This window comes from Clinocottus analis, unplaced genomic scaffold (genome assembly GCF_023055335.1).
Source record: "Clinocottus analis isolate CAN_PGR_092001 unplaced genomic scaffold, fCliAna1.0.p SCAF_6, whole genome shotgun sequence".
NCBI lineage: Eukaryota > Metazoa > Chordata > Actinopteri > Perciformes > Cottidae > Clinocottus > Clinocottus analis.
The window spans coordinates 2,146,330-2,170,650 of record NW_027176218.1 but is presented as its reverse complement, the minus strand read 5'-3'; the positions used below and the strand labels follow the sequence as shown (position 1 = coordinate 2,170,650).

At 45.8% G+C, this 24,321-nt stretch overlaps 1 protein-coding gene across 1 annotated transcript; it reads right to left on the bottom strand.

Moving 5' to 3' along the window:
- Nucleotides 1–1,595: 1,595 nt before the first annotated feature.
- glg1a (golgi glycoprotein 1a) lies at nt 1,596–24,012 on the bottom strand. The gene is made up of 25 exons (XM_068602910.1): nt 23,644–24,012; nt 16,182–16,211; nt 15,973–16,059; nt 15,241–15,456; nt 14,442–14,645; nt 14,134–14,205; nt 13,703–13,889; nt 13,209–13,423; nt 12,231–12,352; nt 11,769–11,870; nt 10,561–10,714; nt 8,653–8,877; nt 8,049–8,111; nt 7,584–7,697; nt 7,313–7,401; nt 7,111–7,228; nt 6,773–6,865; nt 6,514–6,651; nt 6,312–6,435; nt 6,075–6,217; nt 5,861–5,962; nt 5,179–5,286; nt 4,647–4,767; nt 4,278–4,384; nt 1,596–3,856 (listed from the first exon to the last, which is right to left on the bottom strand). Exons 1-25 carry the CDS (start codon nt 23,977–23,979, stop codon nt 3,689–3,691), a joined length of 3,438 nt encoding a protein of 1,145 aa, XP_068459011.1. The 5' UTR covers nt 23,980–24,012; the 3' UTR covers nt 1,596–3,688.
- Between the last annotated feature and the right edge of the window lie 309 nt (nt 24,013–24,321).

Genomic DNA, 24,321 nt, shown 5'->3' with positions numbered 1-24,321 from the left:
ATTGCTGTATTGCGTCCTCGTGAGAGCTCATCATTGCCTTAATAAACGATAACTTCAGCAGTCATCTTTGTTTTTTATCGCTCACATCTGTTTTATTTTTCTATTCGGCGTTGCGTGTTGGATCTTATAATAATAACAATAATAATAATAATAATAGTAATGATGATGAGTGAGTATCCGCTGGTGTTGAAAAGTGAAGTTTTATAGATATTCCTTTAGTACTTTGTGTCCTGACTTCAATACACAGTGAACACGTGTAACAGCCGAGCTGTCAATCATCTCTGGAGGTATTTCTGGATGTTTTGAGGCGTTCGAGCACCAAACTTTCCTTCTTCGTGTTTTTGGTCCATCGGACTGAAGAATTTGACATCGATCCGTCAGACGGCCCGAAGCCTCCACGGACCAGACAGAACACACAACACACACACACACACACACACACACACACACACACACACACACACACACACAGTGCGTCTAAAGACACATTCTAACACACACGTACAAGACGGAAAAACACACGGGAAATGTACAACAACATGGACACACACAGACAGAAAGTCTCGTTCTGTTCCTTTAAAACATTCACACCTGTGTGTGTGAGGACTTATATATGAGCACACACACACACACACACACACACACACACACACGCACACACACACACACACACACACACACACACACACACACGTGAGTTAGCAGGGCATAGCTAGTTAGTCAATGTGCTAATTCCACTGGTAGCTGGACATGCTAACTAACCAACTAGCTAGTTAGTTAGCTAACATGCTAATTCCACCATGCTTTAATGCGAGGTAGCTTGACATGCTAACTAGCTAACTGTCCTCTCCTGGATCAATATTTTCCCAAACAAGATTTGATGAGAAATCAACACACCGGACTACAGAATAGAAACCTTGCAGACTTTATTATTATTATTAACAAACTGTCCAATTTTTATCTGTACAGAACAACAAAAAGAAACCCCGGGAAAAAAAAAAGTGGACAGGAAAGGGGGAGGGGCAATAAATCAGATGATCTGTTCAATGAAATCAAGACACAAAGCATCGTTTAGACAAAAAAAAAAAAAGATCTTAATCATCACAAACGTATAAAATAAAATAAATCAAATGTTCTAGTCGCCATCGTTCAGGACGAGAACTGCGAGGAACCGGAGATCGCACTCGCGGTCCAGAATCTGTGGGCAACACACACACACACACACACACACGCACCCCTCTGCCAGGTGCTGCAGGGGGTTCTGGGACGTCCTGGACAGCGAGGAGACCCTCGTCGATGAAAAGACGTCGGATGAAGAAATAAAAAGTGAAGGCAGTTCAACGTCTCGTTTACAAGCGTCGACACAGAAGAACACAAGCGGCTCACAGCGGCAGCAGTATGGTACAACATGTACATGTGGTCGGATCCCCCCCCGACCGACCGACCGACCCCGGCATCAAACTGCAGGCTGAGAGGAAGCCCCGCCCCCCTTTCCACAAAAATAAAATAAAAAGCGAGGAAGTTGACTTTTGAGCCAAAATCATTTTGATATTTTTTCCTTTTCCTTGTTGTCCAGTTTGGTTTCTTTCTGTCGGCAACGTTTTTTGTGCGCGTTTCTCACATCTTTGACTTCAGGCGACGACGCAGAAACAAAAACTACAAAAGACGACTCGTGCGTTGGAGACGTTTTGGGTTCCGCTCTCGCACCTCCAGCCTGGCTAAACGGTACATTTACAAAAGGTACAGTAGCATTTAATAATATAATTATACATAACCAAGTCCATTGCTCTTCATGGAGCCGGCCGCCATGTTTTTCTACAGTGGCCTAGAGCGGACAAACCAATGACTAATCATCGCTTGGGAGAAGTTTCAGCTGGTTGCAATCTGACACCTCACCACTAGATGGCTCCAAACCGCCCCAACACACTGCACCGATAAAGCCTTCAGAACGCTGCGTTACAGTTGAGATTGGACTACTTTCTGAAGACCACGAACCCTCTTTGGTTCTCCGTATCACCCACCAGCTGTGATGGTGCCTGAACGCACCAGTGGTCATCCCCAAAGTATCATCACATTAAAAGATATCGATGCTAAAAAACAAACAAACAACAACGTAGTTTTTCACATTACGCGTCTGATCTGGAACGAAGCGCCACTAGAAGACCAGGACGCCGTGCGGTCTGAGGAACTCCCCTCTGGCCTCCAGAGAGGCGTTCACTGACCCCCCGTAGAGCAGAGTGATGCCCGGAGGTCAACGCCCCCCCCCCCCCTCGTAGAAAGAACGCTCGCTCGTTGGAGAAAAGGCAACCGGAGAACACGCAAATCATAGATAGAAAAAAAAGACTTTTTGACTCATTAGTAAACAAATAAATAAGGCTATGACAAAACTATATATATATATATATATATATATATATATATATATATATATTTTAAAAAAAAGAACGGAAAATGCGCAGTGATTCCAGTATCATCTTTACACAAAAATGTCCATATCTCTATAATAATAACAATCTAGAATCTTTTCATTGTTTTGTTTTAGGTTATTTTTTCCTGCTCCGTACCATCCAGCGACGCCAACGGCCGCTCTGCGTGTTCATGAATGGAAAATAAAAGATTTATTAAAAGCCAGTTCCCTCCCAGTCCCTCTGCTCCCTCCCAGTCCCAATCCGGCTGCTGTGAAAAAACAAAAAACGGCTAAACTATAAGCAGCAAGTGGACATGCGCGGTGCGTTCAGGGCACACAGCTCTGGCTGGGAAAAAAACTATTCCTTCAAAAAAAAAAGAAGAAAAAAAAAGATGTCTGCTGTTTCAGAGAAGAAAAGAACAAAAGTATCCACAATGATTCCTGCTGTAAAGAGAGCGAGAGCCGGCTGAGAGTTTGTCGGCTCGGTGGAGGGCTGGCACCGCCCGCCCGGCAGTCCCATGGCGATGAAATCTAACACACATCAGCAACACAAAAAAAAAAAAAAAAAAAAGAAGATATACCCAGAGCCAAAAACAACCCCCAAAAAATCCTTTAAGCAGAACAACAAACTAGAACAATATGGTAGAAAGACAGTTTCAATCACACACACATTCACTATCTCTCTCTCACACACACACACACACACACACACACACACACACACACTGTAGTCATTGAAATACTGGAGTCATTAAACCGCTCTATACATGAGCATTTTCCATCCCACTTTCTACACATTTACACTGAATATGATTGGACCTCCATATCTTGACCTCTGACCCCATATTCTTACAAGCCCCTCCCCCTCTCACAAGCCCCTCCCCTTCTTCACCCCACAGCCGATGAGGGGGAGAAGGTAGAGAAGGAGGAAGAATACAACCACGGGGTAATACTGCAATCTACATCAGGTGAGTGTGGAGGGAAGAGGACCCTGCGCTCGTCATCGAACATCAAGAGAAGAAGAAGCAGCAGCAGCAGGGGGGGCGTGGCCTCCTGGAGAGTTGGGCGGGGCTCATGTAAAGGAAGGAGGAGCAGGTGAGTCACTGATCAAGCAGGATTGTGGGTAATGTCGCTCCAGCGATGGAGGAAGAGTCATCGGGTGTTTGTAGATGAAGTGTGAGGCGGGCGAGGGGATGAGGGGGGGAGGGGTGGTTCTCGTCAGCGGTGGTTGTTTTTTTTCTCTCTTGTGGGCGTGTCCAGACCCCGGAAAGGGGGCGGGGTCTACCTGTCCTTCAGCTCCTGAGTGACGCGCTTGGTGAAGCGGCCGCAGAGCAGACCCATCATGAAAAGCACCGCCACGCCGGCGCCGATCACCGTCAGGATGTAGTTCTTGGACGGGGACGTCATCACCTGCATGGCCAAGTCTGAGAAGCCCTCAGCGGGAGCCACCTGACAGGAAGCCAGTTACACAATAAAAGCCTTTTCAAAAAACTGATTTTCTACATCTTATTTACCAATAGCAAAATAAAAGCTCTGTTACACCACCCCTTTCAAAATAAAAGCCCCATTACACCAACCATTTCAAAATAAAAGCCCTGTTACACCGACCATTTCAAAATAAAAGCCCCATTACACTAATTTTGTACAGCTTGATCCAATTTTAAAGTCAGTTTGAAACTGATTTTATGCAGCTCATTCCACCCATTTCAAAATAAAAGCCCATTAAAGTATATTTTGCACAGCTCATAAACTAATAAAAAATAAAAGCCCTTTAAAAACTGTTTTTTGTTTCTTCTCCCATAAAAAAAAATCCTTCTTTAAAATGATGTTTTTTTAAATGAAGGACCTCCAGCGCCCTCGAGCGGCGTACCTTAGCAGCGTAGCTCCACATGTCGATGCGGTCCTGAAGCCTCTTCTTGCACTCCGGCTGCAGACGAACACGCTTGTCCTGCAGCGCCTCCATCAGACACGACATCTCTGAGGAGGAGAACGCGTTAACCCTTCTATCTATCTATCTATCTATCTATCTATCTATCTATCTATCTATCTATCTATCTATCTATAGACCAACAGATATGACATCTTTGAAGAGGAGAATTTGTTATAATTCTCATTCAAAAATAAGATCTTTGTAGGAAAATAATTTAAATTAATTTAATTTAAATGAAGAAAAAAAAAGCCAACAAAACCACATTTGTTGGTGATGATATTTTTGTTTGTTTGTTTGTTTGTTACTCACGGCGCCCCCTGCCAGGCGGGATGGCTGCACATTGATGTTTGATGTCCAGAGCGCAGGCCGTGTGGAGGACCGGGTCCACAAAGATGTCCGCCTTGCTCTCCTTCAGCATGTTCAGCACCTCCTGCAGGAGGAGGAAGAGGAGAAGGAAGAAGAGGAGGAAGAGGATGAGGAAGGTTTCATTCAGCTTGTAATTGATGCTGAAAATTTGATTCTGTAAAAAATATTTTCACTCTTTTTTAGGAAAACTGCTAATTATCATTTCTTATTGAAAACATAATTTGAATTATTTAATAATAATAATAATAATTATTATTATTATTATTATTAATCGTTATTAATAATATTTTACATTCTGTGAATGCCAGTTAAGTAAATAGTTGTGTATTAAAATTCAAAAATAATAATAATTAGTCATAATTATTAATATTATCATCATTATTATGAATTCCCTGAATGTCAGTTGAATAAAAACCCCACAGCCATGACGCTGTGGTTTCCCGCCCTGCGGGTCAGTGAAGGCAGCACGGCTCACCTTCTTGCATCCCTCCTGCTTGATCTTCAGCAGGTTGACCTTCAGACACTCCTCCACCTGCCCCGTCTGCTCCTGCGCCGCCGCCTCCTCGGGGCACAGCCTGGAGATCTGAGACAGGCAGCGCGTTAAAGGAGCCGCCTCAGAGCCTCTGAGCAAGGCACTGTGTTCAGAGAGCCGCCGCAGAGCCTCTGAGCAAGGCACTGAGCCTCATTTTTACATCTTCAACGTGTTTATTTTTTGACCGTGTCCTTTCAGCCAATCACAGCAGCCGGTTTCCCCTCAGCGAACAAACAGAGCAGCGCCGCCCCCTGCTGGCCTCCAGCTTACATCACATGTCCAGTATTTTACATTATAAAGTATATTATACTTCATCATGTACAGTATAATATACTTCATTATCATGTACAATATATTTCAAGTATATACCGGTTCATTTGTGGAGAGATTTTAAATATAGAATAAAATGTTTGTGATGAAATGTCAGTTTCTGTTGCTTTCTGGCGGTCCTTGAACACATCGCGATGTGTTCAAGGACCGTCAGAAAGCGGAGAAAATCTGTCAATTATGACTGACAGTTTTGACGGCAGGTTTTGGGGTTACAGAAGGTTTACATACAAGGCGTGTGTGTGAGTGAGCGAGTGTGTGTGTATCGTGTGTGTGTGTGTGTGTGTGTGTGTAAGACCTCTTGTGTGCAGTGGATCTGCAGCTGGGGGTCCAGTCTGTAGTCCAGCGCCGACTCCTGCAGGATGACCTGAATCTGAGCCTCGCAGTCTGGAGACAAGCGCTGCAACAAACACACAAACACACGTTTATAGAGCTTCAACCCATGAAGCGTAGACTTCTATACAACCACAGGAGCCGCCCCCTGGTGGTCAGGAGAGAGAAAGCAGTCTGACCTGGTCGGCGTATTTCAGCTTGAGGCAGGAGATGACTTGACCCTCCAGCTCGCTGTCGGCCGTCGCCTTGTTCAGGATCGGCTGGCAGAACTTGGGGATGTCGGCTTTACAGGCTTTCCTCAGTACCGGGTTCAGCCTGTAGTCTGAGAACACACACACACACACACACACACACACAATACAGCAGCTGTACTTGTATGAATGTGTCTGAGTGTGTGAGTGTGTGTGTGTGTGTACCTGTGTTCTGGGTGATCTGTCTCTTGGTGATCATCTGTTTGCATTTGGGGTCCATGAGCTCGCTGTTCTTGTTCTGCTTCAAACACTGAAGAACGTTCTTGCCCTCCGACTCCGAACAGAACCGCTGGAACAAAACAAGAAGCCCGGTCACGTGGTGCTGGTTTCTACTGGTTCTACCGGTGGCTCTGGTCTAGCTGCCTACCCGGATCATGTGCTTGCAGACTCTCATCAGCTGGTAGTCCAGCTCCGGGTCCACCATCTCCACCTCCTGCAGCTTGAAGATCCGCTGGTGGCAGCGCTGAGTCAGCTGCCGCTTGTTCTCCTTCAGACACTCGATGACCTGCAGGGACGGGAACCAGGTCACGTGGCGCAGAACGTCTGGGACGCAGAACGCGGTTCTGAAGCGTCGGCTTTCATTAGACCACAAGGTCAAAAGGTCAAAAAAAGGGGAACCCGCTGACCTGAGCGTTGCCGAAGGCCACGTTCTGACACAGCCGGTTGATGTCCTGCTTACAGGAGTCGTACAGCTCCGGCTCCAGACGGATGTCCTCCGACTGCGAGAGAGAAGAGGAAGAGGAGGAAGAAGAAGAAGAGGAAGAGGAGAAGGTTACAGAGGAACACAGAGGAGGCTGCAGGAGATTATGAGACCATCACATTGGGTTCGTTTCAGCGGTTCATGAGTCGAAGACGAGCCCAGGATGTCGCTCATGAGGGGGAGGATGTGTTTCTGAGGAAGATTTCACAACAACGCACCACCTCCATCCCCACCTGCCCCTCCTCCCCTTCTGAGAGAACGTACCATCTCCACCTCCTCCACCCGCAGCTGTTTGCGACACTTGATGGAGACCCGCTGCTCCTTGGCGTCCTGCAGGGTGTCGTTCCTCACCGTGGTGCTGAGGCAGATCACCACGTCAACCCTGAGGAGGGGGAGACACACAACATGTCAGAACTAAAGTCCACAAAGAAGAATAAAGATGGTTTTGAGGTAAAAGGTGAGTTACTTCTTCTTGATGTTGGGACACAGCTTGAGGACGTCCTCCTTACACGCCGTCTTGAACTTATACGAGAAACGAAAGTCTTTGATCTGAATCTGTGAGAGAGGAGAGAGAGAGGAGAGAGAGAGGAGAGGAGAGAGAGAGAGTTCAGCAGGGAACGACCATAATGTCTCTCACATCAAGGAGCGTGGACACGGCTGGTATCTTCAATATTCTTGTACGAGGTTATGTGTGACATGCTATTTCCTGTGGAGGTGACGCGCTCCTCCTCTCTCACCAGCTGGAAGTGCGTCACGCCCACAGAACACTTCTCGTTCATCTCCTTCTGGTGTTTGTTCTGCACCAGACACTCCATCAGGTCACCGCTGTTGATCTGGTTATCGGCTACCTCCTGCAGGGCGGGAGGGGGGTGGGGGGGGTCATTCAGTTACTTAAATACCTGATAAATCACAGTAAATATAAAATATTGCCTCAAAGCAGTTCTACTGTGCGATAATTCATATAATCTCAATGTCATCATACGTTAAGTGTACATGTGTTCATATATAGTGTACATGTACATGAGGTCATATACATATACATGAGGTCATGTACATGAGGTCATATAATATACATGAGGTCATGTACAGTGTACATGTACAGTGTACATGAGGTCATGTGACCTGGCTCTCTCCCACATGTTCGCGAATGAACTGCTCTCCTCTGCCCCCGGTGGACTGGAGGACCTGGAGCTCACACTCACATGGCAGTAGGTCTGGATGACGGGTTCACACGCCTGCATCAGCAGCGCCTCGATCTGGATATCCTGAGGACGACAACAACGACAACGACAACGACAACAGGGTCAGTGAGACTGAGGTCTGCAGCGAGGGAAGAGTCCAGACCTCCAGCAACAAATCCAGAGATCGGGTTCCTTCCCAGCGCCGCTCTGCTGCGTCTGAGAGATGAAGCCAAGACGCCGCCGTTAAAAAGTCACTCCACGGACAGAGGAAGACGCCGAGCTGCAACATTGTAGACGATGTCGTCTCACAATGTCACAATGTAACAAGACGTCCTGTCACAATGTAACAAGACGTCCTGTCACAATGTAACAAGACGTCCTGTCACAATGTAACAAGACGTCCTGTCACAATGTAACAAGACGTCCTGTCACAATGTAACAAGACGTCCTGTCACAATGTAACAAGACATCGTTTTTCTATAAAAACACTTTGCGTTTACCAGATTAAACCAGAACCGTGTGAAGAGCAGAAAGCTGTTCAATGTGGATCAGAATCAAGCGCGCCTGGTGAAGCAGCTCAGAGTGTTGCATTATGGGTAGCAGCAGCTGGCGGCGGCGGGGTTACCTCAGACTCCAGCTCCGTCAGGTTCCCCACCACGTCCCTGCAGTCGGACACCAGGTCCTCCAGGTGGTCCTGCAGACACTCCAGCTCCTGGCCCGCCTCCGTCTTCTCGCTGCACCACTTCCCCAGGTCGGTCATGCAGCGCCGCTGCAGCTCCGGGTCCAGCTTCACGTCCAGCGCCCTCTGGTGGAGGATCCGCTGCACCTCCACCTTGCAGTCCCTGGAGAGCTGCAGGGAGGGGGGGGGGGAGAGGCGGGGACGACCACAACAGGGTTAGAGACCAGAGGGGGAGGGGCCTCAAACTGATACTCCACTTTTATTAATAGTGTTTTAAAACACTTTATTGAGACGTACGTGATTCACAAGACGAGACGGAGGCAAAAAGGGACGTTTCAGATGAAGCATCGCAAACTCAGGATCTCCACTAATATTTATCATTCACAGCCTCATTTATATGTTTTATTACTAAAAACATGGAGAAAATGTTCTGTATGGCTAGCACGCTACCGCTAGCCGGTCACAGCTAGCTGTTTGAGCTTCCGTTAACCTGCAGTTGGATATCGTGGTCAGATACTTCACCGCTTCATTGAAGTATTTGTATCACGAACTCCTCAGAACGCTGGAAAACCATCTTGTTGTTGTTTTTTGGGACAAACTGCTCCTTAAAATCCAGATTGAAGACTTTTATTTGCCTTTAAATTGAACGAAATTCAAGGATAATAACACATTCCTGCATTTCACGACTGTATTATTTCTTAAACTGCAACGTTTATTAGCTTTTTAATGTTTTACTGACTGTCTTTAAATGTTTAAATGATTTTTTTTTAATCTCTTTTTCTTTTGCGTGATGTTTTGATGCTTTTAACGTCCTGAAGCTCTTTGAGTCGCCTTCTTGTTGAAACGTTACAAATAAACTCGCCTCTTGAGCGCCGACAGTGTCCTCCATTTTGGATTATCCAGCGTACCATAATAAAAAATAAAAAATAAAAAAAAAAGGTCGGACGTTTGCGTGTCTGAGTTCGTCGCGGTGATTTCATACTTTTACTACGATTAGAGAAGATGGACGGCAGATAAAGACGCAGTGTTTCCTTCCCGCTGCTCGACTTCGTGAGGAAGGAAACGACAACGTGCGTGCACATCTTCAACCCTTCAGCTTTTGCGTTTGACCCGAGAACAATACACTGACATTTGAGTGGAGTATCACTTTAAGGACGATTATTAAAATCAAAGAATTTAATCCGCTGCAGTTGATTCATCTGCATCGATTCTTCACACAATTAATCTTTTAAAAAAAAATCAGCTCCCACATGCAGTGACGAGAATTACGGAGATCAATCAATTCCCCTGCAAACCACCAGTCACCACGACAGGAAGGACCAGTTGCCTGTGATCACCACCATCATCACCACCATCATCATCATCACCAGTTCAGCAGCACGACGTACTCACAGTCAAACCCTGGTTTCCTGCTTCAGACTCGCCACTGACGAGCTACGAGGACATTGTCTGGTCAGTGGGCAAGTTCACAGACTTCCTGTTTAGTTACTCAAATGTTTTGCTTTCATTCTGAACACAGAAAACAAATGTTTCTCACGTGGCTTAAAGTGTGAAAAGTCCTGAAACTTTAAAACCACTTCCCAACCCTTCCTTCTAAGTGACTTCAGTTTTTAAAGCTGCAGCCTTCTCCTTCAACACTGGACCACCTCTAACAAACTGTTGTTGTCTCCATTACCATGAGACGCATTAGTCAGCTAGGTTGTAAAATACTAAAGACTCCCATCAGTAAAAGAGCTTAAAGGGTCAAGATAATCCGCGACCGCAAAGTGAACAGATTCAGTGATTCCTCCAGTTGGTAGAAAACAGATCAGAGTAAAAACTCCAGTCAGAGAAGCAGACAAAGCATCGGCTCACCCTGCGGCCCTGCTCCACCGAGCGGTAGGCGTGGCGGTACAGGCAGGAGAAAATGGCGCCGGGCGGCATCATCTCGCTGGTCTCGTTCCAGCCGTGAGTGTGACAGAGCCGGGCGGCGTCGCCCTGACACTTCTTGTACAGGATGGGGTCCAACCTGGCAACCAAGAGAGAGAGAGGGGGAGGAGTCAGACACTCGGCAGAGCGCTTTGCCGCATTATGGATAACCGGTCATTCAGGAGAACGCCGCTGACGTCCATCAACATTCAGAATCAACTCAACGTGAACTCTGCGTGAAGCTTTTTGCTTTGGATGTGAGGAAAATGAAAAGCGGAGTTCATTTGATTTGTCAAAGCAAGTGAATCAGCGTTTTAAAAGTCATTCTATTAGGTTTAGTTAGATATCTAAAAAGTCCTTCCTTCCTGCTGCCGTCAGGCTGCATAACAAGTAGACCACAAACACTTTAATCACGTTCATCTGGTGCAATATACAACACATTTAAATACTTTTTATATACCGCTTTTACTCCGTCTGTATCCTCCGTCTTCTTGACTGTTTATTTATATTACTAGATTTTTTTATGCTTACTGTGCGTCTCTGTGTGCGTTGTGCTGTAATCCCTCTGTGGGACTAATAAAGGATTATTTCATCTCAAATAAAATCAATGAGAGACTTATGTCGGTTTCTCTTCCATAACTCCTCTACTTTTATTACAGAGGAAACAAAACATTGATGTTACTACTTTTGTCCGTTTACGGCTGTATATTTCTCCTACAGTTACTAATACAAAATGCCTCATTTGCATATTTAAACATACATTTTAATACAACTTGTAAGACAATAAATAATCCTCTTATGTCAGTGATGAACTGGTGAAGCTTTGTGCTGATATCTAAGAGGTACTACTTTAAACCTCTTTCACTCTTGGCGTCTCCAGCATTTCAAACAATATGTATTTAAACAATCAGCCGCTTATTAAATATGTTTATCGTATTATATATTAATGTGGAACAACGCCAGCACTTTGTGCACAATGCACATCAACAAGCTGTTTTAAAGATCAGCTGCAGCAGATGCATCAAGTAGCCACACAACTGTTACTTCCTGCTATCACGTAAACAGGAAGCAGTTCCTCCTGGTGCCTGAGCTCAGATTATTGGGACTTTATTTTTGTGCGTTGCTTCTAAACTCTTCTATGTGTCATGACTCACTTCCAGTCCCGGGCGATGAAGTACTGCAGCTCCAGCAGCCGGTGCTCACAGTCCTCCACCATCTTCTCCGTGTACAGATGCTCCATCAGACACGACAGGATCCTGCAGCACAAACGTCACACTTCTAAAACACACAACTTTTATTTTACTATGAATACAAATATTTAAATGAGATAAATGTAAATATAGAGCAGAATCACAGGAGGAGCACGAAGAAAAATACAGTAAATCATTAAGTTTTACGTCTCTGAATCCCGAGTCATAACCGTTGGATTTTCAGCTTTCCCACGGTCCTTGAACATGTCGTGTGTGACGAACACACGGTTAAAGAAAGAAAAGAAAAACGGCGAAAGCAAAGCAGGAATTTTTTATCTTTCACTTAAAATGCATTTTATTCTACGAGTCTCATTAAAAAAAAATCTCTCCACAAATAAACAAATGAATATGTATTTATTGACTCACATGGGGTCTCCGCTGCGGATGTGCTTGCAGGCGGTCTGGATGACGGACTCGCAGGCCTCGTTGAGCGCTCGGTCGATGCGGTAGTCGGCTCCCGGGTCGGCTTCCTGGATCAGAGTCTGGAGCTGAAGGTGGAAGACAACAACAACAACGTCATCAACAACAACAGCAACAACAACGTCATCAACAACAACAACGTCATCAACAACAACAACAGCTCCTGTCTCAGGGCGGTTTTATATTTTTTACCGTAGGGAGTAAAAAGGCTTCAACCGATCATGTTGAGCCAAAAAATGAATAAAAATATATATAAACACACACATATAAATAGGAATAAAAAAAGTAAATAGTAAAGTATAAATATTAATTAAAATAAAAAAATAAACATAAGAAATATTTGTAACAAAATAAATAAAACATAAAATGTGTGTATGTATATATATATATGTGTGTATATATATATATATATATATATATATATATATTTATGTATATATGTACACATACATACATACATAAATACATATGCATATATATATATGCGCATATATATATATATATATATATATATATACATATATATATATATATATACATATATATATACATACACATATATATATATATATATATATATATATATATATATATATACATACATACATACATACATACATATACACATATACACACATATACATATATATATATATATATACACACATATATACATATATACACACATATATACATATATATATATACACACATATATACATATACATATATATACACATATATACACATACATATATACATATACACATATGTATACATACATACATATATATAAACACACACAGATACATACATACATACATACATACATACATACATACATACATACACACACACATATATATATACATACATACATACTTACACATATACACACACACACACACACAATGGCAGACTCACCGCCCGCTGGCAGTTGGGGTCGATGGAGCCCATGTCCCCGCGGCCGACCCTCATGAGGCAGTGCAGCGTGCGGCCCTTGCGGTGGAGGCCGGAGCAGTGGCCCTCGATCTCGGCGCGGCAGTGCAGCACGATCTCCGGACTCAGAGAGAAATCCTCCATCAGCATCCGCCGGTAGTCCATCATCTCGCCCTGACACTCGCCGCCGACCACGCGGCCTGCAGGCGCCACGGACAGGGGGACATGAGTGGAAGAAGCTAACGGACGCTAACAGCAGCTAACAGAAGCTAATAGCAGCTAAAAGAAGCCAACAGAAGCTAACAGCAGCTAAAGAAGCCAACAGAAGCTAACAGCAGCTAAAAGAAGGCAACAGAAGCTAACAGCAGCTAAAAGAAGCTAACAGCAGCAAAGACATTTTTAAGGGTTTTTCAAAATGATGCCGAGTGAATTGTGGCGTTACAGAATCAGGGAAGTTTGATCCTCATGAAGTGACTGACCTCTGTGCACAGCGGACTCCAGACACAGCAGCAGGTAGGAGAGGCGGGCCTCGCGGGCTCGCGGCATGTTGCTGTCGGCGCTGCAGCGGTACTTCCTCAGGTCCGACTTGCAGGCTTTGGCCAGCGAGTAGCTGACCTTGTAGTCCTGAGCGATCAGCTTCTGCCTGGTGGTCAGCGCCTCGCGGCACTGAGGGCGAGAGGAGCCGAAGAGGCTTTTATGACATACTGACATCGTACAGGGTTCATACACATTGTGAACAATGGGTTTCTGTACTTTTAACCCAACTTCCATGACTTTTAAACAAATTGTTCAGGTTTGTTCATTATTTTAACATTTTTGAAAGAGTCTCGTTTTTGGGACGTTTTGAAAAAAATATTTTTTTTCATTTTTAATAGTGAACGTATTTGAGGTCAGTGGAGGTCACGCTCACCCTCTCACTCATCGCCTCCTCGAACTTGTGGTTGAAAAGACATTTGTAAACTCGTCCCTCTCCGGCCAGCGTCTGGAGGAAATAATAAAAACACAATTATTATTTATTATAAAACATTCAGAATCAGGATCCAATAACGCCACAAAGTTCAGACGCAGAGAATTCCCCGCTAGCTACCCACTGTAGCCAGCTAGCGTTGCTGCTAGCTCCCCGCTAGCTGGCTACAGCAGTAGCGGGGACAGAAGACCTTTCAGGGAAGATCGTCAACCGAACAGTGAAAGTAGGTAAATGAAATAAAACAAACTCACCTTTTCGCAGAAGCGCTCGCGGTCGTCGCGACAGGCGAGGTACAGGTAGCGGTCCAGGTGGAAGTCGTCAGACGAGAGCTCTGCCACCCGCATGATGGACTTCTTGCACTCGTCCCGGATGGGGTGCGCCCCCGGCTGCTCCTCGGCCTCCCGCACCAAGCCCTTCTCCAGGCAGGCGATGACCTCGCCCTGAGAGTGGACGTCCTGCACGGGGTCAAGGTCATGGGGTCAACTGGACGTCACTCGGGTGGTCTTTAATTTCACGCCGCAGACATTTTAAATCTGTAATGCAGCGTGAAACTTTTCACTGTGTCGACATGTTGGTTTTATCATCCGTCAAAATGACTTAATATTAATAAATAAATGCATAAATTATTACATAAAAGAATAAAAAAATGTATGCTTCAATAAATGTTCGAATAGAGAAATAATTTAATGCTGAAATGAATAAATAAAAGTATAAATAAATGCTTAAGTAAATAGATTAATGTAGAGATGAATACAAAGTTAATAATAAAACAGGACATAAAGAAATACATATATATATATATATATATATATATATATATATATATATATATATATATATTTAAAAATGTTTGTTCACCTACGTTTATTCAGGAATTTCAGCATTTATTTAACCTTTTCTCTATTTAAACATCTATTCATTCATTATTTACTTGTTCCTGTATATATTTATACATGTATTACTGCATTTATTTATGTATTTATACTTCATCTTCAGTCCTGCATACAACAGCTTCTATACCAGACCCAGGAGGACCCAGAGCCCTCTCACCTTTTCCCCGGTGGTGATGCTGCCGCAGCTCAGCTTGTTGATGTCCTCTTTGCACTTTTCCATGAAGCCGCAGATCAGCTGGTAGTCGCTGAACACGATGGTGGTCATCTTGGTGATGTACTGGTTGCACTGGTAGTCGCTGATGTTGCCCCGGTGGTCCACCAGGCAGGACAACAGGAAGCCCTTCCCCAGCTCCTCCGCCGCACACTCCTTGATCTGCAAGAAGAGCACAGAAAGCCTGGAGGTCACGCAGGGAGTGGCGAGAGATCCCAAAACACTCAGATTAAAGCTCACCTTCAGTGGTTGTCCCCGCTAGCTCCCCGCTGTAGCCAGCTAGCTCCCCACTAGCTACTCGCTGTAGCCAGCTAGCGCAGCTGCTAGCTCCACGCTGTAGCCTGCTAGCTGGGCAGTTGCAGCAGCAGTGGGGAGCTAGCAGCAGCACTAGCTGGCTACAGCGAGTAGCTAGTGGGGAGCTAGCTGGCTACAGCGGGGAGCTAGCGGGACAACCACTGAAGGTAGTAGCGGCTTATGAACCGACTTTTACGGTCCTCGTCTCCTTAAATTTTACTACCGAACATCAAGAATGTCCTCAGAGGAGTTAAATAAATACAAAAGGCTTTGAATGGATCCACTGATCCGCCATTGGCCGACACCGATTCCAGTGATCAGCGATCAAAGATGGTTTTCTCTGCTGGAACAAAAAGCCATGGCGGTTGGGTTTCAGCGACTGACCTCAGTGATGGTGGTCTTGCAGACCTCGACGGCGACGGACTCGAACTTCGGGTCGGTGGTGAGGTTTAACTTGTAGTTCCACAGCAGCTGGAGGAGGAAAGCGTGAAGAGATGAAAACAAACAGTTTGAGTGGATGTAGCTCCTGAACTCATCATTCTCTTCCTTGGTGCTTTGACACAGTGCATGCTGGGAAGTGTTTGGACACTTACGTGGTTGCATTCGGCTGCAATCTCAGTTTCCTGAAAGAGAGGGAGAGAAATGACAGATTAGAGGTGAAGATCGTTTCATCGGAGAAAGTTTAAGAGGTCGATTCACGAATTGTTCTCCACCAAAGAGAACGTTTAACATATATATCGAGTGCGACGATTTTGCCGTCGCCGTCTTGGATTAAGGACGTCGCCCTCGTTTGTTTTTTTTTGCAACCAGCAAACAGGAAGTGACTGGATCGGAACTGAGGAGGGATGTAGAAACGCCTGCTTTATGGTGTTAGACTCTAAATGACCATCATTTACTGAAGCATAGACTTCTATACAACCAGAGGAGTCGCCCCCTGGTGGTCAGGAGAGAGAATGCAGCTTTAACACATGAAGCATAGACTTCTATACAACCAGAGGAGTCGCCCCCTGGTGGTCAGGAGAGAGAATGCAGCTTTAACACATGAAGCATAGACTTCTATACAACCAGAGGAGTCGCCCCCTGGTGGTCAGGAGAGAGACTGGAGCTCTAACACATGAAGCATAGACTTCACTTTAAAGAATCGAGTAGCACAGCGTCTTGTTTTCCTGCTCTGCAGTGTTGACCTGAAGTAACCGTCTGTTTGCTGGTCGAGACGGGAAGTCAAACGCCTGCTGACCAAACTCCTCCTCCTCTTCCTCCAAACCATAAAAAAAAAACAAATCATTGCTGTGTTCTTAACGGAAGGGTGTGTGTGTGTGTGTGTGTGTGTGTGTGAGTGTGAGTGTGTGTGTGTGGACCGTTTACCAAGCAGCAGCCGCAGGTCAGAAATAGGCCGTCTGTGTGCGAGTTCTATTTGCAGTGAACTTTACACACAAGTGTCACAAAGACGGCTCTTCACGCAGACAGTGAACGCATCGTCGGCTGCTCACTGAGGAAGAGGAGGGACAGCGGCGACTCAGTGGTCATCTGAGGTGAACTCAAATTAAATAAATGAATAGAAAAGGTCCTGTGGATGTGACCCGGACCAACCAGACACACAAGCAGCAGTTCAGACGGAGCCTTGATAGTTTATGAAGTACTTCTGAATACTTCAGGAGTATTTGACATGACAACAGCTTAAAGTTGTTGTTGATGAGGGCTGAACCTGTAACTCTTACCAACGTGCACCTGAACGCAGCATGGTGGTTATTTTAACACCGAGTGTGACGCAGCCGGCCGGTCTGATCAGACTCCCAGACCTCCCAGAGGAGGACCCCGCCTCTGGATCCCAGAGGAGGACCCCGCCTCTGGACCCCGGGGGAGGACCCCGCCTCTGGACCCCGGGGGAGGACCCCGCCTCTGCACGCACTCAGTCCGCCTCTGGACCCTATGACGTCGCCGCCGTCCACAAAGTGAGTCATGCGGGCGGCCGAGTGTTTCAAAGGGGAAAGAAATTCTCCCTCCTTTCATCAAAAGTGTTTGTTTTTCTCCTGTGGTCCTCATTGTAAACGTTCTGCCTCTCTGGAAACAAAACCATCAGGACGAGAACTCGTCGGTCTGATGCAGAACAACAGTTACAATGATGTAAGAATCATTAAAACAGTTGAATTTCTCTGATAACGTTTATTTGTATTGATTGAAAACCACTGGAAACTTTAAATCCAACAAGTTTCAACATGTTTATTGAGGCTACCTGTTAAATATTAAACTATTCATCTATTTTACGGCCTCACTTCCTGAAGTTCACTCAGTTTCTCCTCATGTGATCATATGACTGTCATCATGACGTCACAGTTTCACTCAGAATTTTATGTTTTTTTACACAATTTGATTAACGTAAACGGATTATTTGTGATGGGATGTTAGATGAGTGTAGAATAAGATATTTGATGAAACATCACAACGCTAAGCGTTTTTCCGGCACACGTGATGTGTTCAAAGGCCGTCGGAAAGATGACAATCTGACGATAATAAACGGGGTCGATTGTGAACAAGAACAACAAGCCAAAATAATCAAAATATTATGAAACCTGCTTAAGAAAAACAGCCCGAAAGCTGCGGCAACAAAGAGCGGTGACAGGATGTGAGGCGTTCAGGTGAATCAGGTACAAACGGTGGTTTATATCCAACTTTAGAGGCGAATGTGTGTCACACTGTGAGCAGCTGTTTGACATCCAACACAATACCAACACACCCTCACACATGAAGTCACACTGAAGCATTTAACGCTCTTTGTTTTCACTCCGCTCGCTGAAGGGGGGAAGAGAGAGAGGGAGGGAGAGAAGGAAAGAGAGAGAGGCGTTGAAAACGTCCGTCTCAATTAATCACTGCAGCTAAATGAAACTCAATCAGTTCTCCCTGATTTTCGTCCTGGGAGAAAGCGGCATGAGGTTGAGCTATAATTGGATATGAGGGTGAGAGGAAGAGACATGTGATGGAGGGGGGGGGGGGGGAGAGAGAGAGAGAGAGAGAGAGAGAGAGAGAGAGAGAATCTCTCCTGAAACAAGAGCACAGCTTCATCTTCATTATCGTCTGACGAGCATCACTTACTATTTAAAAAAAAAATTAAAAAAACTCCAAATTAAATGGAATTTGACACAAATCTATTGGGAGCAGCTGGTTTCCATCAACTTCTGATATCGTTGAGACGACTCTCCCTCCATACCCAGCCATGATCCTCCATGATCCCCCAGATAGCCCTCCATCACCCTCACATGGCCCTCCATCACCCTCACATGGCCCTCCATCACCCTCACATGGCCCTCCATCACCCTCACATGGCCCTCCATCACCCTCACATGGCCCTCCATCACCCTCACATGGCCCTCCATCACCCTCACATGGCCCTCCATCACCCTCACATAGCCCTCCATCACCCTCACATCCATAGCCCTCCATCACCCTCACATGGCCCTTCATCACCCTCACATGGCCCTTCATCACCCTCACATGGCCCTTCATCACCCTCACATAGCCCTTCATCACCCTCACATAGCCCTCCATCACCCTCACATCCATAGCCCTCCATCACCCTCACATAGCCCTTCATCACCCTCACATAGCCCTCCATCACCCTCACATCCATAGCCCTCCATCACCCTCACATGGCCCTTCATCACCCTCACATGGCCCTTCATCACCCTCACATAGCCCTCCATCACCCTCACATCCATCACCCTCCATCACCCTCACATAGCCCTCCATCACCCTCACATCCATCACCCTCCATCACCCTCCATCACCCTCACATAGCCCTCCATCACCCTCACATCCATCACCCTCACATAGCCCTCCATCACCCTCACATCCATCACCCTCCATCACCCTCCCATCCATCACCCTCACATAGCCCTCCATGAGTGTAAAGATGTTGGGCACAGTGAGAGCCAAGTTAGTGCAAAAGAAAAAGCAGCAAATCTTCACATTTGAGACGCCATCACCAGCTTTTTGCTTCGGGTATATTTGTTGGAGATTTCTTTGCTTGCCAAATTACTTGAATTTCTGAATTGCTGAAAATTAAATGTTTGCCTCATTGACAGAAATTCAAGAGTTTGAGCTCCAAATGTCGGCAAAAAAAAAAGAGAAAAGCTTTTAACCGGACGATCGTAAGAAGAAAAACAAACATGGCCGACATCTGGCCAGGCCGTCAGGTGTGCGACAGATGTGTTTGTTTTCAGACAGAGAGTCCAACTTCTCACTAAACTGTGAAGTCTCAGTGTAGTCCTGGTCCTCTGTAGTCTCAGTGTAGTCCTGGTCCTCTGTAGACCTCCATCAGTAAACAGACTATTAGAGAGAAGATGTTCTGGTTCTCCAGAGAAGCTGAAATGTGTTGGTTCCCTCCAGGACAAGCAGCAGTACTCTATATTTTAGGAAAAGACACAGAAGGTGTACTTGGTCCTCTCTTAAATATATAGAGGATCGCATCGCTCCGCCTTAGACAACGTGACCATGAGACCAGGAGATGATGGTTTCCTCTTTTCAAAGTGAAGACGGACCCGGACACACGGAGGCTTCACGCAGCCGACAGGCCGGAGAAAAAAAAAACCTTCAACCTTTTTCCTCCTCCCGAGGCGCCGCACCACGTACACAAAACCACAGCAGGACCGACAGCGCGGGGGGGAGGAGAGGGGCGGACACACACACAAAAATGTGACGAGTCTAAAAGCAGCCCTGGAACCTCAAACCTCGACCAGACGGCAGCAGCGCCTCGGCTCGAGGAGGATCGGGGTGGATCGAGTGGGTCGAGAAGGGTCGGCGAGGTGGATCAGGTGGGTAAAGGTGAACCACGGTGGGTCTGGGTGGGTAAAGGTAGGTTGAGGTGGATGGAAGAGGGTCGGGAGAGGGGTGTGGGGGGGTACATCTTGGTGGATAAAGGTAGATCTGGGTGGATAAAGGTAGATCTGGGTGGGGTCAAGAGTGAAACCGGAATAATAACTACTTCATATCATCGCAAAAGAGCTCAAAAGAAAAGGATGGTAACAATGAGAGAGACGTTTATAACAATGTCAAGAAAACCAAAAAAAAGGTACTATAATTGCACAAACACACAAACACAAGTTCGGCTCTACTTCAGATGATTTAATCAGAACTTTGTCTCGTCAACAGTTCAACCGAAAAAGACAATATTCCATTTACGACAAAGTAAAAACAGAGAAAAGCAGCAAATCCTCAAATTTAAACATTCTAGCTTTACAATGATCCTTCAAGCTCTGTTCTCCGTTGTCTCAAATGTGGGAGAAAAAAAGCTGAGGCGAACTCAGCAAATCAAGCTGAGCTTGAAACCCTTCAGGAGTCCGTTTCCTGACGGTCCACTCCTCGAGGTCCATGTTTATCTCTTTTCTCCGGCAGCTACTGGCAACGGACAGCAGAGTATTTCATGCCGCGTCGGCAGATACCGGGCCCGAACCAAAAGGCTCGTCTCAGCCGCCGTAAGCTGCCGCTGAAGAGTCCGGACGTCTCGGAGGTTCTGCTGTTGACAAGCAGCTAATGAGCTCATGAGCTTAGAGGGAAGCGAGGGAGCCGTCAGCTGCCGTCACGCGCTGATCTCTCGACATGAAAAGGGCCTAAAAAAGGTCACAAAGCCGCCCGGTGACCTGAAAACCACGAGTTCAACTGCAGGCCTGAAGATCCCCCAAGCTGCTTCCACACTAAGGATACCTCCTTCCACACTAAAGATGCCTCCTTTCACACTAGAGATGCCTCCTTCCACACTAGAGATGCCTCCTTCCACACTAGAGATGCCTCCTTCCACACTAGAGATGCCTCCTTCCACACTAAAGATGCCTCCTTCCACACCTGCAAGCCTTAAAATCAATGTTGGTGTAAACAGGAAGAAGATTGGTTGCTTAGTTAGAGACGTGGAGAGTATCATAGTAGTCTTTAATAATTGAAAAGGTGGTGCTTCATACTTAAGAGCTTCCTCTACAAACTCAATGGACATATGTTGTGGAAAGGTGTAGAAGTTTTATTCGTCCTACTTCGTGAGAAGGCTGCAGATCTTTCTGTGTCTCACAATGAACACTTACAGGTCAAGTGTACTTGATTATGTTAAATCCGTTTGGTCCACACTCGCCATCTCTGTTGGTGGCTGAAGTCTGGAGAACATTTATGCTTTAGTTCCTCTCGAGTTTATGTGTGGTTGGAAGTTAAGATGAGCATCAATGAGGAACAGAAAGTCCTCGACGTCTAAAACCGTGACCTCGAACGTCCACTGCGTGGGTCTGATAACGCCGCTCGCCAACCGCTCCAACAACAGCCGCTTCCTCCGCGTGTCGGCAGTGGAACATGTCATAAAAATGCTGAATTTAACGACACGACAGCTGCTTAATAAACACCTGTAATCTGTTATCAGTGTCGAATTAACCGGCTTAGGCGATGATTAATCAAGACCGATGCCGGAGAGTAAGGGGGGGTGAGGGAAAGTGTCACTTGACTAATCAAAGAAGGAGACGTGGCGTCTGCAGAGAGCCATCGTGCAGCGTATTCGTCCTCGGGTGCGTTTGATTAAACGTGTCCGTGGCCTCAGGCCGAGCACACAATGAGTCCTCCACCTTCCTCAAACAAACTGCCTGTGGACTTCTTGGGAAAATGATGAATAAATGAATAGCTGCCGCCGGTGAACTGGAAGAAAGTTACCGGTCGTCTCCCTCGGACGTCATACGATTATTAAATTAAACGCTCCGTCAACATGTTTCTCGTTATTCATCTTCAGAACTTTGCTGTTTTTTTTCCGCTTTAGACTGTTGGGCAACCAAACAAGACAGTTTACCACCGTTTGTGGTAACTATTAACTAAAGCTGGTAACAGACTCGTTACAGCCCTACAGCCAGTGTTCTTGTTTGTTCTGTAAAAGGAAAAAAATAAAACGGCTTTTTCTTCTAGGTTATTTGACATTAAACTGTATTTATCACAGGTGAACTGTGTGGTTGTAAGGGTAAGAAAAAACCTGTTAGACACATGTGAAATGGACTGCTGTTTCTGCAGGAAATGATGAGCACTGACACTGGTATTAAGATCTGTATCGCTTCATTTTTGTCATCATGTTGTGGTAATGTGTTGCTTAAACATGTCAGGACAACATTCTCTCCCCACAAGAAAACCCACAGTGACTCCTCATCCTGGTGCTGCTCAGGACGGCGTGACAGTGTTTGGAACCACATCAAAAAACGATTCTATGTGAGAAAAAAGGGTTTTAAGAGTCTTTTTCGCCTCACTTTAACAATAAACCCAGAGCAAACTTTAAAACCAGGTTGAATACACTCACAGTCAACTACTAGCCAGTTCGGCTGGTTGGTTATTTGAGAAAGAGGCTTTAGATGAGGTGCAATTAAACGAAACGTTGAAATGTTGCCAGGTTAGCGCTGATAACGCGTGTTTTGTAAACACCATCTACCGATCCACCTGCATGATGGCAAATGCTGCCAATTTGTACTTGCATTAGCAGCTAGCCAGTCTAGATGCACGTCTCTAGCTTCTCCGAACCTCGTTCATAAAGTGCCAGTTTTACGGTGTTACGGCTCACCGTTAAGACATCAATAACAACCATAGCAACCTTTGGTGTTAGTCCGTAACTACCATGTATTTTGATCAATTCGGCTCTAACGTCTCGCACGAAAACAGCACGCACGGCGATGCTGCACACCCGTGTGTTCACGCAACCTGCACAACGCTGCTCCAATTTGACGCGTTAAGCGGAGACGTTTCGAGACCAGAAACGTGAAGCGACACGACCCACGAACCTGCACGTCGTAAAAAAGGCACGCGACATGCGTGTCATTGCATCACGCCGAATGGAAGAGCGGCTCCCGACGACTGTAAATACGCGTTCAATCTTTTTCTCCACTGTGCGACATTTTGAATCCGACACCGTAGCGTCTAAATTACTTCATTTGCTAACGAGGTTCGGCGTGACGTTTCTCGCGCGGCTGGCTTGCTGGCTAACGGTGGCAGCCACACCGCGGCACACCCTGCTCCTTCTCCCCCGCAGAACGCGTCCCCTCCTCCCGCCAACGTTACCTCCTTCCTGTCCTGGAGACACTCCAGCACCGCCAGGTTGTTGTTCCACGAGTGTTTGGGGCAAAGCCGGGTCAGGTCCTCCCTGCACACCCCCTCCTCGGCCAACTTCCAGCCGGCAGTGCGCCTCCGAGGTGGCGAGGCCCCGGCGACCGGGATCCTCTCCGCGGCCACCGGGATCCCCGCTGCGGGCCCCCCCGGGCCTCCTGCGGGGTTCTGCGGATTGTCGACATTCAGGGCGAGTTTGGAAATCGCGTTGTTTTGCCCCCGAATCAGGCTCAAAGACGAGAAGACGCAGATCAAAAGCAGCAGAAGAGGAACACGTATACAGTCCGCCATCTTCAACGGAGCCAGTCAGCCTGCTGCTGCGTTCAGGGGCCGTGGGCGATATGAGTACTGAGAATAGAAGTTGCAGACGGTTTTTTTTTCTTCTTTTTTTTTCTTCTTCCGAGGATGATGGCCCTCGGCTATGGAGGACAAAACATGGATTCAGTATGGATAAACACATGTGTAAATAAATACAGGAATAAATAAAAAGAAATAAATGTAGGCGAACAAAAATTAGAACATTGCAATTATAATGTTTATAGTATTCAAACATGTTATTTAAGCATTTAATTAATTATTCCTGTATTTATTCACACCATTAATTATACATTTATTTATTTGTAGGATAAAATA